At 46.6% G+C, this 16,966-nt stretch overlaps 1 protein-coding gene across 2 annotated transcripts in view; it reads right to left on the minus strand.

Moving 5' to 3' along the window:
* nrg3 (neuregulin 3) overlaps positions 1 to 16,966 on the minus strand; it is a 314,472-nt gene that overhangs the window by 103,460 nt on the left and 194,046 nt on the right. For both annotated transcript variants that reach the window (XM_033012935.1, XM_033012934.1), the window contains exon 2: positions 7,764 to 7,893. In XM_033012935.1, the coding sequence (XP_032868826.1) occupies positions 7,764 to 7,893 (130 nt within the window). The remainder of the gene's footprint in view (positions 1 to 7,763; positions 7,894 to 16,966) is intronic.

Genomic DNA, 16,966 nt, shown 5'->3' on the forward strand with positions numbered 1-16,966 from the left:
CGGGCTGCAGTTTCGACCCGTCCTCGCGGAAAGACCCTACCAGCGGGCCTGGAGCGGCGTTTCCTGTCGGGGACCGCCCAGAACCACGGCTTCGGTAGCGGCATAGCGCTGGAGCGCTAACACGGAGCGGAGCGGGCGATGCCTTGCCCGGGTCGCCGCGCTGGAGCTCCGGTGAGCTGAAGACCGCCGAGAAAAACATCGCGGAGCTGCGGGACTGTGGAGCGGCCGGCCGCGGGCAACGGCGCTGTACTTTACATCGGGAGCCTGGGATCTCTCGATGAGATCGCCAGTAGTGGAGCTCCATCCGGCGCGGCCCTGTTGGCCTCGGAAACCGCGGCCTCCAGTAAGGAAGCGGCCGTTCCAGGTGTCCCATGCCGCTGAGAGGATTCTCCCAACGCCGGAGCAACATCACCCGGCGAGAACGGCCTGGAACATCGGGTCTCCGTGGAGGCAACTGTGGAGGCCTCAGTAGGCCCGACTATGGGTGAACTGGGGATGGGGACTGGACTTTGTGCCTTCCCTCATGGTGGGAGCCATTGTGGGGGGATGTTCTTTATGTTTAAATCTCTTATTACTGTTATGTCTGTATTCTTTCTTTATGTGCTGCACTGGCAAGAAGCATTTCACTACACATAGGTGTATGTGACCAATAAAATAACCTTTGAACCTTTTGAGTAGGCCATTCGGCCCTTCGAGCCAGCACCGCCATTCAATGTGATCATGGCTGATCATCCACAATCAGTACCTCGTTCCTGCCTTCTCCCCATATCCCCTGACAGCTATCTTTAAGAGCCCTATCTGGCTCTCTCTTGAAAGTATCCAGAGAACCGGCCTCCACCACCCAGATGGTCTGGGCTATGTCCACGATTCTCTGCAATTTCTTGTGGTCTTATTCCCAAATTAAGCAGCTGAGCCACCGGGAGATCAGGTTGGTGAGCACAAACTGAGCGGAGGTGGTGGGCGAAGAGATCGCCAAGCCTGCGCTTGGACTCACCGATGTAGAGAAGTTGACACCTGGAACAGCGGATGCAGTAGATGAGGTTGGAGGAGGTGCAGGTGAACCTCTGCCTCACCTGGAAAGACTGATTGGGTCCTTGGATGGAGTCAAGTGGGGAGGTAAAGTGACACGTGTAGCATTTCCTGCGGTTGCATGGGAACATGCCAGGAGAAGGGGTGATTTGGGTAGGAAGGGACGAATTGACCAGGGAGTTATGGAGGGAACTATCTCTGTGGAAAGCAGAAAGAGGAGGAGATGGGAAGATGTGGCATGTGGTAGGATCCCGTTGGAGGTGGCAAAAATGTCGAAGGATTAAATGTTGTGATCGGACTTTGCTGGCTTGACCTTGCACTAAACGTTATTCCCTTATCATGTATCTATACACCGTAAATGGCTTGATTGGAATCATGTATTGTTTTTTCACTCACCTGATGGCAAACACACCAAAAGCTTTTTACTGTACCTCAGCACACATGACAATAAACTAAACTGAACTGAACTCCCTAGTTATCGTCTTAATGTGGGTATAAAATGCCTTGGGATTCTCTTGAATTTGACTTGCCAATGAAGTTTCACGTCCCAATCTGGCCCACATAAATCCTTGTCAAAGAACCTATATGTGAGTAATTGTGCCTCTGTTATCTTTTCCCAAAATTGTTTTAATATGCACAGACATAATCTACCTAGACATGCAGGCTTATTTTACCAATTAATGTCCTTTCTGCAACTATTTATAACCTATCCTTACGTGATTACTTCTTCTAACTGCTAATCCACTAAAATGCCAACAAAATATCGTTCTTTTAATATTTATGTTATTTAGTAGAGTTCTTGGGGACATTTTTCTGAGGCACTCTTAGTTCGTTCGTTAGTTTAGTTTATTGTCCACCGAGGTACCGAAATATAACAAATATACCGAAGAGCTTTTTGTTGTTGCGTGCTATCCATTTGTATCCATTTGGCAGAAGGACTATACATGATTACAATCGAGCCGTCCACAGTGTACAGATACAGGATGAAGCAAATAACATTCAGTGCAAGATAAAGTCCAGTAAGGTCCGATTAATGATAGTCTGAGGGTCTCCAATGAGGTAGATGGTAGGTCAGGACCGCTCTCCAGTTAGTGATAGGATGGTTTAGTTGCCCGATAACAGCTCGGAAGAAACTGTCCCTGAATCTGGAGGAATGCGTTTTCTCACTTCTGTACCTATTTCCTGATGGGAGAGGGGAGGAGAGGGAGTGTCCGGTGTGAGACTGGTCCTTGATCATGCAGCGGGTTTGCCGAGGCAGCGTGAAGTGTAGATGGAATCACTGGAAGGGAGCTTGGCTTGCGTGATAGACAATAGACAATAGGTGCAGGAGTAGGCCATTCGGCCCTTCGAGCCAGCACCACCATTCAATGTGATCATGGCTGATCTTCCCCAATCAGTACACCGTTCCTGCCAGAACAAGGGGTCACAGTTTATGGATAAAGGGGAAATCTTTTAGGACTGAGATGAGAAAAAAAAAATTTACACAGAGAGTGGTGAATCTCTGGAATTCTCTGCCACAGAAGGTAGTTGAGGCCAGTTCATTGGCTATATTTAAGAGGGAGTTAGATGTAGTCCTTGTGGCTAAAGGGATCAGGGGGTATGGAGAGAAGGCAGGTACAGGATACTGAGTTGGATGATCAGCCATGATCATATTGAATGGCGGTGCAGGCTCGAAGGGCCGAATGGCCTACTCCTGCACCTATTTTCTATGTTTCTATGTTTCTCCCCATATCTCCTGATTCCGCTAAGGGCCCTATCTGGCTCTCTCTTGAAAGTATCCAGAGAACCGGCCTCCACCACCCAGATGGTCTGGGCTACGTCCAGAACTCTCTGCAATTTCTTGCGGTCTTATTTCCAAATTAAGCAGTGAAGCATCCCAATAAAATGTCTTCCCCGGCGCATGTGTAGAACTTGGTGAGATTGTGTTCTCTTTTCTTTGCATCTGTCAAAAGCTTGAATTTTGCTTTTAAATTCTTTGATTGTTTCGTTGAACTCTTTATCTCCCTTTCCAATTTCTCTTTTGGCTTCAATCCTAACCCCTCCATAATGCTTGTGAGTCCTTTATTCCAGCTTATTGGCAGGATTTATTTCTCCTGATCTCTGCAGATAACGATATAAGTACTTTCCATTTCCCATTGTGTTGTTTGCCAATAAAAAAAAAGCATAAGTTCCATTCTGCATTATGCCCTGATCATTATTGTCGAGATGCTCCTTTATGGCTAATTCTTTTCCTTTCGAATTACCAGCGATATTAGAGATTTCATGCTTGCTGGGCTTTTTATGAGCTATGCATGAGGGGAATCTTGTAAAACCATTAAGTCCCATTCCCTCTTCCTCCTTCCACTATATCTTCATGCAAATTTATTCTAGATAGTTGAAACCTTCCAAAAGGATAAGTCTCCATTGCTTATCTTTATTCTCTGTTGCCCTATTTTCGTAGATTTGCTTCTAAATGATTCCTTTGATTTCTCCCTCCTCAGCATCATTTGCAGTTGATCCCAACGAGTGACAACAATTAGTCTTCATCCCAAGCCGTGAGTATTCTGTTTCCAAACTAAATGTTAGTTATATCCTGTTTAGTCTATTTTCCATTGGAGCAGCTCCCTGGCCTTCTTCCACCACTGTTTAGAAAATGCTTTATCACCTCTCATATCTAACTAGCCTGCTCTCTATATGGGCTGTGATGACACTGAGGCACCAATGCACTGGGGGAGGGAGTTTGCTGCCGTTCTGAGATTACTGCATCGTTACAGGGGCAGTTCTGGGGTTGCTGCATTGTCACTGGGGCAGATGTGAGAGAGGGGTGCACTGTTGCAGGGGCAGTTCTGAGTGGCAATTGTGGACAGAGTCAGTGTAATGCCCCTGTCCCACTTAGGAAACCTGAACGGAAACCTCTGGAGACTTTGTGCCCCACCCAAGGTTTCCGTGCGGTTTCCGTGCGGTTCCCGGAGGTTTTTGTCAGTCTCCCTACCTGCTTCCACTACCTGCAACCTCCGGCAACCACCTACAACCTCCGGGAACTGCACGGAAACCTTGGGTGGGGCGCAGAGTCTCCAGAGGTTTCCGTCCAGGTTTCCTAAGTGGGACAGGGGCATAAGGATCAAGGTCAGTGTAGGGAAACGTGTACAAGATCAGTATGGGGTAGAGTGGACATGGTCAGTGTGGGGAACAGGCTAAGTGTGGGGGAGAGTTCACGGGGCCAGTGTGGGCTAGTGACCAGAGAGTCCGTGGTGGGTAGAATGTACAGGGGTAGCGTGCACAGCCTGGCTACCTGAGGCAAGGTGGGTGATGTTAGCAGGGGCTGTGTATTTACTGCAGGCAAGCCTCTCTCAGTTCTAAGGTTCTTTCATCCAGTTGTCTTTGTGTATGTTCTGTCGTGCTGCATTCTGCACAGACAATGAATATTCAGCAGGTTTATTTCAGAGGCCCATTTATCTAGTTGCAGGAGTTATGACCTAGAATTTAAATGGAGTTTTGTGTTTGGTGCGGATCAGATTCTCCAGGGTTTAATTACAAAGCTCAGAGCTCCAGACACCACACACATCCAGCTGTCTCCAGCCTCACCAAAGAACCTGTGTCCTTGATTTAACTCTTGATCTATGCAAAACTCCAAGCTGATGTCGGTCCCTAATGAGACATCACGAGCTGACTTGTGCCTTGCTCCAAGTTCATGGGCCCGGCCATTAAGTCCTCTTGCGTGCAGAGTTAAAGGAGCACAGCATCTCAGCTCACGTTTGCACCCTACACTCTGAGACAGATTTACTGCCGTTATCCCAGCTGGGTAGGGAGGCGTGGTGGTGCAGCGGTAGAGTTGCTGCCTTACAGCGCCAGAGACCCATGTTCGATCCCGACTACGGGTGCTGTCTGTACGGAGTTTGTACATCCTCCCCTTGACCTACATGGGTTTTCTCTTGAGATCTTCAGTTTCGTTCCACACCCCAACCACATACACATTTGTAGGTTAATTGGAATGATATGAATGTAAATTGGCCGTAGTGTGTGAAGGATATTGTTAATATGTGGGGATCGCTGGTCAGTGCCGTTTCGGTGGGCCGAAGGGCCTGTTTCTGCGTTAAATCTCTAAAACTAAAACGCCTCAATTAGGGATGCGGCAGTGGCACAGCGGGTAGAGCCGCAGCCTCACTGCACCAGAGACATGGGTTCAATCCTGACCTCGGGTGCTGCTCATGTGGAGATTGCAAGTTCTCCCTGTGACTGCGTGGGTTTCCTCCAGGTACTCCGGTTTCCTCCCACGCCCTAAAGATGTGCAGGCTTGTAGTTTAATTAACCTCTGTAAACTGCCACTAGTTTGTAGTGAGTGGATGAAAAAGTGGAATAACAGAACTGGTGTGAATGTGTGATTATAGGTGAACTTGGTGGGCTGAAGGGCCTGTTTCAATGCTGTTTCTCCATATATACACACACACACTGTATATATATATACATACAAATACACACTGAACATTTTTTCTTGTTTACTATATTGTTTACAGTGTACTATGTTTATATATCCTGTTGTGCTGCTGTAAGTAAGAATTTCATTGTTCTATCTGGGACAAATGACAATAAAACACTCTTGATTCTTGAAGTCTGGCCACAAAAATGACAAGTAATGACCTTCACCAACTGGTCCAGTTTTAACCGCCAACTCCTGGGATTCAACAGCATTCCCATCACCAGGTCCGGGCAACATTAACACCAGAGAAACCTCACAGAACTATAAACAGTGGACTGTCTTGGTTGCACTGAGGGGCTGGGCTTCTTTACATTGGGGTCATTAATTATGAGTATCGGGGTTATGAATTCATTATTTTTGATTGTTTATGATATGTGTTTATACGTATTGTGTTTACAGGCCTGTATTGCTGCCACAAGTGAGAATTTCATTGTTCCATTGTTGTCCCCCGGGACACAAAGGTGGCCGGGCGAGGAGAGGAGAGGAGAGGCATGTCGGTTCGCGGGACATCGAGCGCGGGGGCCAACCGTACTTTGGACTTTGAATAACTGCGCCAAAAATGGCGGTGCCCGCAGGTGTAATATATGCAAAATGAATGTCACTGTGCAGTTGCCTATGTGACCAATAAAACAACATTGACTATTGACCGGTGTACAGACGACAATTTAACTCTCTTAACGCTTGACTGATCACAAAATCATCTGGACCGGCATAATTAAAATTATGCCAGAGCACATCAGGGGTTAAGTACCTTGAAACAAGTGACTCACCTCCTGATACCCCAAAGCCTTTCCACCACCTTCAAAGCACGTCAGAGGTATGTTGGAATTTGCTCCACTTGCTTTATTGAGAGCAGTTATGAAGCTTGACACGGTCGAGGACAAAGTAGCCCATTTGGCTTGCACCCCATCCACACCCATCCCCCCACCCAACCCCCCACCCCACCCCCCACCCCAGCCAATTGATGGAATGCAGTGACGGAAGAGTGCACTGTTCACAAATTTCACTGTTGTTCCTTGCCTTGATCTCCTGGTAGCACCTCCAATCCCCACAACTTCTACTAGCAAGAAGGTCCAAGGCAGCAGGTGGATGAGAGGACCACCATCCCGACTTGGAAATCATGTATGACTGGTTAGTATGCAACAAATGCTTTTCACTGTACCTTAAGTCTCACATGACAGGTACACATGACAATAATGGGCCTGTCCCACTTTCATGACCTAATTCACGACCTTTTTTACTCGTGGACATTTTTCATCAGGCTAGAAAAACGCCCCGACCTACTTGATGCCACGAGTACCTACGACGAGCATCACATCCTGCTACGACCTACCTATGACCTCCTACGACCTCGTGACGACCATGCTGCGAGTATGAGTCAAGGGCAAACTCGGCAGAGGTCGTGAATTAGGTTGTGAAAGTGGGACAGGCCCTTTAATAAACTAGATAAACTGGTCTAGAAATATATTGTCAGGTCTTCACTGCAACTGGGCCTACAGGCTGGAATCCACTGCACCTTCTGGGAACACCTTCTCCCTGACTACAGCCGTTCAAGAAAGCAGCTTTCAAGAAAGGACATTTAGGGGTGGGTAACATACACTGACCTTTCCAGCCACACCCACATCCCACAAGTAAACCATTAAAAAATCTTTTGTCATGGATCTGTGGATGAAACAATCCATTGCAGGCAAATTGTTGTGCTTAACATTGGAGGGAAGAGGGTTCCCGATCTTGAATCACAGATTCAAAATCATGGGTCGGACCTGAAATTAGAAGAAATGTCTTCCCCTATGAGTCGCTGAAGCTACGAACTGTGGAGGCTCAGGAACTGAGTCTGCGTAAGACGGAGATTGATTAATTTTGGAGGTATTAATCGAGAGGTTTGTGCAGGGAAGTGCGATTAAGGTAACCAGTCAGCTATTGAAGGCTGGAATTGACTATGGGGGTTGAGTAGATGATTCTTGCTTCTATTTCTTATGCTCTTTAGTTGAGCTGAGCTCTGATCCTTGCAAGCCCTTCAATTACAACCACTTAGTAAAAAAACAGTCGAGATAACTGTGATCCAGTAAACACTACACCATGAACACACCACCTTCCCATTCTAATCTCTGCTAGTTAAACTAGATAGGAGAACACAACAGTGGCTGAACTGGATGGTCCATGATCAGTTGCAATACACTCCACACCAAGGGTTGAAGGACTGTGTTGTTGTCAGTAGCAGACTGGGTCATGAGGAGGCTGACGGTCTCTCAGGCTTGGGGGCAGCACACACACCTACCGGCAGTGTTTGTTATTCCCATTGATGGTCTCGATGATGAAGCACTCTCCCTCGTTCAGGCAGTAGGCGAGGTCCTTGTCCGCACACGGCTTAAAGTGCTCCGACCTCTCTGTGGTGTCGGTGGTGGTAGCTGCAGACATAGAGAGAGGCAGGGTCAGTGACTGGATCCCAACGTCCCACACAGGGGCACACACTCACACACACTCTCTCACTCCATCTCGGCAGATGTGGCAATAGCAAACAGGCGGCACGGTGGCGCAGCGTTAGAGTTGCTGCCTTACAGTGCTAGAGACCGGGGTTCAATCCTGACTACGGGTGCTTGTCTCCAATGAGTTTGCATGCTCTCCCCGTGACCTGCGTGCGATTTCTCTGGGATCTCTGGTTTCCTCCCACACTCGAAAGACGTGCAGATTTGCAGGTCAATTGGTGTGGTATAATTGTAAATTGTCTTTAGTGTGTGTAGGATAGCATGAGTGTGCGTGGATCGCTGGTCGGCAGGGACTCAGTGGGCCGAAGGGTCTGCTTCCGCACTGTATCTCTAAAACTAAACCATTGCCATTCCCAATAAAATATCATGTATAGGCTCATATATATGCACAGGGTCAGATGTGGTAATAGCCCTGTCCCACGGTACGAGTTCATTCCAAGAGCTCTCCCGAGTTTAAAAATAATCAAACTCGTGGTAAGTACGGAGAATGAACGTAGCGGGTACGTCAGAGCTCGGGGACGTCTCTTAGCGCTAACGGCAGGTACTCGGGAAGACTCGCTAATGGCAGGTAAGCACAGGAAGACGTGAAGATTTTTCAACACGATGAAAAATGTCCGCGAGAGTCCCGAGTACCGACAAATGTCCATTACCATAAATCTCGGAGTTCGGATCAGGGCAAACTCGGGAGAACTCTTGGAATGAACTCGTACGGTGGGACAGGGGTTTAACTCACGGAAGTGCTTACAACTCAAGTATAAGATGTGCGTAGAGTCACACAAGGACACGCACTTACTGGTTATTGCTTGTGCAAAGTAAAAGTACCATAAAAAGAACCTTGTTCACTTTGTATCTGAAGAATACTTTATAAATTAAAAAAACTTTTTTAATAAATAGTTTAGAATACTTAATAGTTAAGTTGACTTTGTCTGAAGTTCAAGTTAAATTCACATTTATTTGTCACATGCACCAATGATTTTACCATGTAGTCATGACAATAGAAAGCAACAAAGAAGGGTCCTGTCCCGAAATGTCACCCCATCCATGTTCTCCAGGGGTACTGAGCTTCTCTGCTGAGTTACTCCAACATTTTGCATCTCACATTGTATCGGCTTGCATCTTTTTCATCACCTGTGAATTACACACCTTGCTGTGATAATGTCGCCTCTACTGCAGCCACAATGACAACCCAAGGCCCAAAGAAGGAGTCCAGTCAATAACAATGGCTGGAGACCTGTACCATAGGGTCAAGCACATAGTCCAGTCACAGGCCAGCACTGTAATTTCTGAACACCACTTCTACAATGGGGCATCTGACCGCAGCATCTCATGAAGAAAGGATTTCTCCTCAACCTTTCTCCTTAGAGTGGCTCATTGGTCACAGCACAGGCACACACAGCAGTGACCAGATGAATAACTAACAATTTCATGATGCACTGTATAGTCTAAGCATTGGCTCCACAAACCAAAACGTCACCCATTCCTTCTCTCCAGAGATGCAGCCTGTCCCGCTGAGTTGCTCCAGCATTTGGCGTCCATCTTTGGTGTAAACCAGCATCTGCAGTTCCCTCCTACTCAGGATTGAGGTTTACCGATACCCAGCCATCAGGGACAAGTTTTTAGTTTTAGTTTTGGAGGTACAGCACGGAAACAGGCCCTTCGGCCCACTGAGTCAGTGCCGACCAGCGATCCCCGCACACTAACACTATCCTACACTCCATGTCCCTTCATGTTAATATTCGCTGCACTTCTCACAGTTAGTGAATGAGCGCACGCGCCCAGCACAAATTGGCAGCGACGAATGCACAGATTAGAGCAAATGGATTTGGCAAATTTCTATTCTAGCTTCTGTAGTTGCATTGTGAAGCTCCAGCCATTGTGTTCAGCACATGGGTACATTGGAAGATTTGGGTGTATAATCGTGCTTGAGCCTTTCAATTTATCAACGGTTTTTCGGAAGTGTTCCTCAAAGCAAATTAGATGGTTTTGATTAATGGCGATATTGGGAATGCACCGGGCCAGAACATTGTTAAACAGGAACGTGAACTGTGCTTGAGCATTGAGTACTGTCTAGTGCTTGAGCCTTTCAATTAATCAACTTGATTTTTCACAAATGTTCCTCAGAGCAAACAAGATCATTTTGATGAATGGTTGATTTTGGGAATGCATGGGCCCAGAACGTTATGATACAGAAATGTGAACAGCTGGGACCCGTTCCAAATCAACCACGTCTACAATTCTGTTGTTGCCACGGAGAGCCAAGGATGTTGAGCAGAACTCTGGAGAAACAAAGGGATCATTTTTGCCCAGCACTGTTGGAAATTCCAGAGAGTTACAAAGTTGGAATGAAGAGTTATGCCCCTGTCCCACTTAGGAAACCTGAACGGAAACCTCTGGAGACTTTGCGCCCCACCCAAGGTTTCCGTGCGGTTCCCGGACGTTGCAGGTGGTTGCCGGAGGTTGCAGGTAGTGGCAGCAGGTAGGGAGACTGACAAAAACCTCCGGGAACCGCACGGAAACCTTGGGCGGGGCGCAAAGTCTCCAGAGGTTTCCGTTCAGGTTTCCTAAGTGGGACTGGGGCATTAAAGTTAGGTGAGGTAGTTAGCGAGCATAGACTAGTGTTGAAGGATCACTTTCCAGTCTGATCTGATGCTCCACTCTAACATAGCTCTACACTCTAACCCAAACTCTAACTCTACATTGGCCCTCTCCCCGAACTCTATTAATGGACTTAAAGGAATGAAAGGACGTTCTTTTAGGAATGAGATGAGGAGCAATTTCTACAGTCAGAGGGTGGTGAATCTGTGGAATTCTTTGCCACACAAGGCTGTGGAGGCAAAGTCAATGGATATTTTTAAGGCAGAGAGAGATAGATTCTTGATTAGTATGGGTCTCAGAGGTTATGGGGAGAAGGAAGGAGAATGGAGTTAGGAGGGAGAGATAGATCAGCTATTAATGAATGGTGGAGTAGACTTGATGGGCCGATTAGCTTAATTCTACACCTATCACTTATGATCATATGATCTAACTCTAAACACTGGCCTTATCCCCAAACTCTATCTCTAAAACTCTCAACAAAGTCTCTTTCGAATCCTCCATCTTCCTCCAAGTGCAAGTACCCATGGGCATTCATATGGGCCCCAGCTATGTCTGCATCTGTAGGGTACGTTGAACAATCCCTGTTCCAGCCGTACACTGGCCCCATCCCCGAACTCTATCTCTAATTGTCTGCTCCACTCTAACCTGATGTTTTTGGGACACAGCGCTGTGTGACAAATTTGTTTGTAGTTTAATCAATGAGCAAATTAAATCAAAGCTATTAATTGTATAGGATCTCATATCGTTCCAGCAACGTCACTCCAGCAAATATGGAGTAAAGATTCTATCCAATGCAAGGTGAAATTTCAATATGCCCAAGGTTACCATAAAATAGGAACGGGAGTAGTACACCAGACCCCACAAGCCTACCCTACCATTCAACAGGGCAGCACAGTGGCGCAGTGGTAGAGTCCCTGCCTTACAGCACCAGAGACCTGGCTTCAATCCTGACTATGGGTTCGGGACGACAGATGGCACAATGGGCTATGTGTTCGGCTGGCAACCGGAAGGTAGCCGGTTCGAATCCCGCTTGGAGTGCATACTGTCGTTGTGTCCTTGGGCAAGACACTTCACCCACCTTTGCCTGTGTGTGAATGTGTGTGAGTGATTGGTGGTGGTCGGAGGGGCCGTAGGCGCAGATTGGCAGCCACGCTTCCATCAGTCTGCCCCAGGGCAGCTGTGGCTACAGAAGTAGCTTACCACCACCGAGTGTGACTGAGGAGTGAATGAATAATGTGATGTAAAGCGCCTTGAGTATTAGAAAGGCGCTATATAAATCCCATCCATTATTATTATTATTATGGGTTCTGTCTGAATGGAGTTTGTATGTTCTCCCTGTGACCTGCATGGGTTTTCTCCGAGATTATTCCTCTCATAATTTTATACACCTCTCGAAGATCACCGCTCATCCTCCTGTGCTCCAAGCAATAGAGTCCCAATCCACTCAACCTCTCCCGAGAGCTCAGATCTTCTAGTCCTGGCAACATCCTTGTACATTTTCTCTGTACCCTTTCCAGCTTAACCACATCACACAGTGAGAATTTCATCGTTCTATCTGGGACATATGACAATAAAACACTATTGACTCCTGATCTTTCCTGTAAAATGGTGTCCAGAACTGAACACAATACTCTAAACGCTGCCTCATCAACGTCTGGTACAACTGCAACACCCAACATCATTAGAAATATTTAAGATGGAGAAAGATATATGCTTGAAAGAACGATGAATTAAGGGGAATGGTAAACAGGTAGCGAGGAGGAGTTGAAATCATTGTCGATCAACCATGATCATATTTAGCTTAGAGATGGCCCACTGAGTCCGCACCGACCAGCGATTCCTGCACATTACCCTACGCACACCAGGGACAATTTACATGGTGAAACCAAAATGTATTAAAATGGCCTTTAATAAAATCAGACAATGTGCACTTTAACCACATGTGATTTTATCTATTACATATCTCAAATTGTGGAGTCCAGAGGCAAATAAATAAATGATGGGTCTTTGGCCCAAACATTATGAAGGGCACTGTACTTGGATAGGACAGGTTTGGAGGGATACGGGCCAAACGCTGGCAGGACACTACAGCTAGTGTAGCTGGGATATGTTGGCCAGTGTGGGCAAGTTGGGCCGAACGGCCTGTTTTTCACACTGCATCACTCTATGAGGCCATACAGTGGAACTGGGACCGGCAGTTCCAATAAATGTGGGAGAGATGCTCATAGATTGTTGCTGCAGATATACTGTAATGGAGGCCGTCCATCAAGTGTGTGTGTGTGTGTCAGTTTAAAATGGCAAAATGCTTTCGTAGTCAGAAAAATGGGCCCATTTATCAGCATGCAAGTCTGATTTCCAAGGTAATTAATTGAAGCAAATCCAATAATGTGACTTGTTCACAGAGAGGAAATCTGAATAGCAAGAAGCCACAGACAAGAAGGCTACACAGTATTGAAACGTGAATGAAGAATTGATAGTCCAGCTAATATTTAATTTATGTCATTATGTCCACTGACAGAAAACAACGACTTTAATACAAAAGTATGTGCAAATGGTCAAGACTTTGACCTGATAATGACCATCAAGGATTTGTCAAGCTCCGGACAAAAGATACATTTTTTAATGTTTCAGCCACGTACAGTGCAGTGAGATTGAAAACATATTCAAGTGAATTAATGAAGGCTTTAGGCTAGGTGGAATTTTTAATGCACCACAATTATCAGTGGATAGAATTACTGATGGTTATGGGTGATTATATTATTTGGTCACAGTTGATGGGCAAAGAATGGCTCAGAAAATTGAAGTCTGGCTGACAGGAAGCAGCAAGTGAGGCTGGGAAAGCATATCTCGGACCCGCTGACCCTCAGCACAGGAGCACCGCAAGGCTGCGTACTCTCCCCTCTCCTTTACTCTCTCTACACCAACGACTGCACCTCCACAGACTCCTCTGTCAAGCTTCTCAAGTTTGCGGATGACACAACCATGATCGGACTGATCCAGGATGGGGAGGAGTCTGCCTACAGACAGGAAGTGGCAAGCTGGCGTCCTGGTGCCATTGCAACAACCTAGAGCTCAATGCTCTTAAGACAGTGGAATTGATAGTAGACATTAGGAGAGCTCCCCCTCCCCTCACCCCACTCACCATCAACAACACCACAGTCACATCTGTGGTCATTTAAGTTCCTTGGAACCATCATCTCCAGGGACCTTAATTGGAAGGCCATCATCGACTCCACAGCCGAAAGGGCCCAACAGAGGATGTACTTCCTGCAGCAGCTGAGAAAACACAATCTGCCACAGGCAATGATGGTCCAATTCTACACGGCCATCGTAGAGTCTGTCCTCACCTTCACCATCATGGTCTGGTTTGGCTCAACCACCAAGCACGACATCCGGAGGCTGCAGTGCATCGTTCGATCAGCCGAGAAGGTTGTTAGCTGCAACCTTCCCCCCATCGACGAACTGTACACTGCAAGGTCCAGGAAGCGAGCGGGTAAGATCATTGACCCCTCTCACCCTGGCCCCAAACTGTTTGAAGCACTTCCCTCTGGAAGGCGACTCCGGACTGTCAAAGCCGCTCCAACCAGACGTAAAAATATATTTTTACCATGAGCAGTAGCCAAAAGTAGCCAAAAATTGAGGAAATTCAGAGTGTCTCCGAGGATCCTCCAGTGCTTCTACTCAGCGACTGTGGAAAGCATCTTGTCCGGAAATATTACCATCTGGTTTGGGAATTGCTCTGCCCAGGACAAGAAGGCTCTGCAGAGAGTAGTGCGTTCGGCCGAACGCACTATGGGAACTTCACTCGCCCCCTGCAGGAACAATACAACCGGAGGTGCAACTCCAGAGCCAATAAAATCATGGGAGACCCCTTCCACCCCTGCAACGGACTGTTCCAGCTGCGACGGTCAGGCAAACGCCTCCGTTGCCATGCGGTGAGAACGGAGAGGTTGAGAAAGAGTTTCTTCCCAGAGGCCATTCGGACTGTAAACTCCTATCTCACCAGGGACTAACTTTACTGAACCTTTTTCCTTCCACCCACAATATTTAATATGTAAAAGAATATGTGATTCTGTTTGTAGTTTGTTTGTTTGTTTGTTTGTTTGTCTTTTTGCACAAAGTCCGCGAGCATTGCCACTTTTCATTTCACTGCACATCTCGTATGTGTATGTGACGAATAAACTTGACTTGACTTGACTTGAAGTAACTCAATAATCAAAAGTCTGTAGCCTCCTTGTGCTCTGATATTTTATTTCATTCTTCACATGTGTGAATTATAATGTTTTATTTTTAAGTGTCCACTGTATATCATGTTGTTTCTTGTGAGCAAAGCACCGAGGCAAATTCCTTGTATGTATACATACTTGGCTAATAGAATGTATTCAATTCAATTCAATTCAATTCAATTAGTAAGAGTGGAATTCTAGTGGAACCTTGTCAAAGTAACTGGGCAATGTTCAGTATTTTACTGCATTATATGGCCAGAATTGGCCAAAGGCATTGGGTCCACAAAGTAGGTACACAAAATTGCTGGAGGAACTCAGCGGGTGCAGCAGCATCTATGGAGCGAAGGAAATAGGCGACGTTTCGGGCCGAAACCCTTCTTCAGACTCAAAGTAACCTGGTTTACAATTGGGTCCACAAAGTAACCTGGTTTAGCAACTCAAACACCCAGGACCGTTTGAGATAGAAACATAGAAAATAGGTGCAGGTGTAGGCCATTCAGCCCTTCGAGCCAGCACCGCCATTCAATATGCTCATGGCTGATCATCCAAAAACGATACCTCGTTCCTGCTTTCTCCCCATATCCCTTGATCCCATTAGCCCTAAGAGCTAAATATAATTCTCTCTTGAAAACATCCAGTGAATTGGCCTCCACTGCCATCTGTGGCAGAGAATTTCACATTCACAACTCTCTGGGTGAAGACGTTTTTCCTCATCTCAGTACTAAATGGCCTGCCCATTATTCTTAAACTGTTCTGGGCTCCCCCAACATCGGGAATATGTTGATGCTGGTTTAAACCGACGACGGACATAAAGTGCTGCAGTAACTCAGCGGGACAGGCAGCATCTCTGGAGAGAAGGAATGGGTGATGTTTCGGGTCGAGCCCTTCTTCAGGCTGATGGGCAGGAGCCAAACCTTTCACTGATCTTTGACATGCATGTTGCCAACTGAATGTGGATGAAGTCTATCAGATGTATTTAACGATTATCACTAATAAGGTCTTTACTCCTACACAAAATTACCTTGCAGGGTGAAAAGATTACAGAAGGTTTATTTTAAGCTACAAATGACAAGATAAAATTAAGTCATCAAGATGATGAACTAACAGACACAACTATAGCAGAGGAAATCTGTGAATACTAGAATCAGTGATGATTCGATAGCTCAGTACATATTCATACAGAGAAAAACTTCACCAGCAGGTGCCATAGGGATGCAGCAGGTAGTGCTGTTGCCCCACAGCTTCACCGACCTGGATTCAATCTTAATCTTTGATGCTTTCAGTGTGGAGTTTACAGGTTCTCTCTATAACTGCATGGGTCCCACCCCTCTACCTCCAACTGGCTCTCTGGTTTCTTCCAAAGACATCTCAAAGACATGATGGCCGACGGCTTAAAATCTACAATAAATAATCCCTGGCGGGAGAAGGGCCGAATGGCCTACTCCTGCACCTATTGTCTATTGTCTATAATGGTGGGAACAGCTCCATCCAAGGCCGCAAGAAATTGCAAAGAATTGTGGACGCACCCCAGACCATCACACAAACCAGCCTCCCTTCCTTTGACTCTATTTACAACTCACGTTTCCTCGGCAAGGCCAGCAGCTTAATCAAGTCACACCCCAGCAAGATATATGGAAGTGTGAAAACGCCCACCTCAAGATTCAGGGACAGTTTCTTGCCAGCTGTTATAAGATTGTTAAGGGCTTGGACACGCTAGAGGCAGGAAACATGTGCACAATTCTGGGGGAGTCCAGAACCAGGGGCCACAGTTTAAGAATAAGGAGTAAGCCATTTAGAACGGAGATGAGGAAACACTTTTTCTCACAGAGAGTGGGGAGTCTGTGGAATTCTCTGCCTCAGAGGGCGGTGGAGGCAGGTTCTCTGGATGCTTTCAAGAGAGAGCTAGATAGGGCTCTTAAAAATAGCGGAATCAAGGGATATGGGGAGAAGGCTGGAACGGGGTACTGATTGGGGATGATCAGCCATGATCACATTGAATGGCGGTGCTGGCTCGAAGGGCCAAATGGCCTACTCCTGCTCCTATTGTCTATTGTCTATTGCAACTGAACCATCCGACCAACAACATAACAGCCACTCACCCCACTCACTCCCTCTTCTCCCCTCTCCCATCAGGCAAGAGGTACAAGAGTCTGAAAACACACACCTCCAGATAC

This window comes from Amblyraja radiata, chromosome 37 (genome assembly GCF_010909765.2).
Source record: "Amblyraja radiata isolate CabotCenter1 chromosome 37, sAmbRad1.1.pri, whole genome shotgun sequence".
NCBI classification, from domain to species: Eukaryota; Metazoa; Chordata; class Chondrichthyes; order Rajiformes; family Rajidae; genus Amblyraja; species Amblyraja radiata.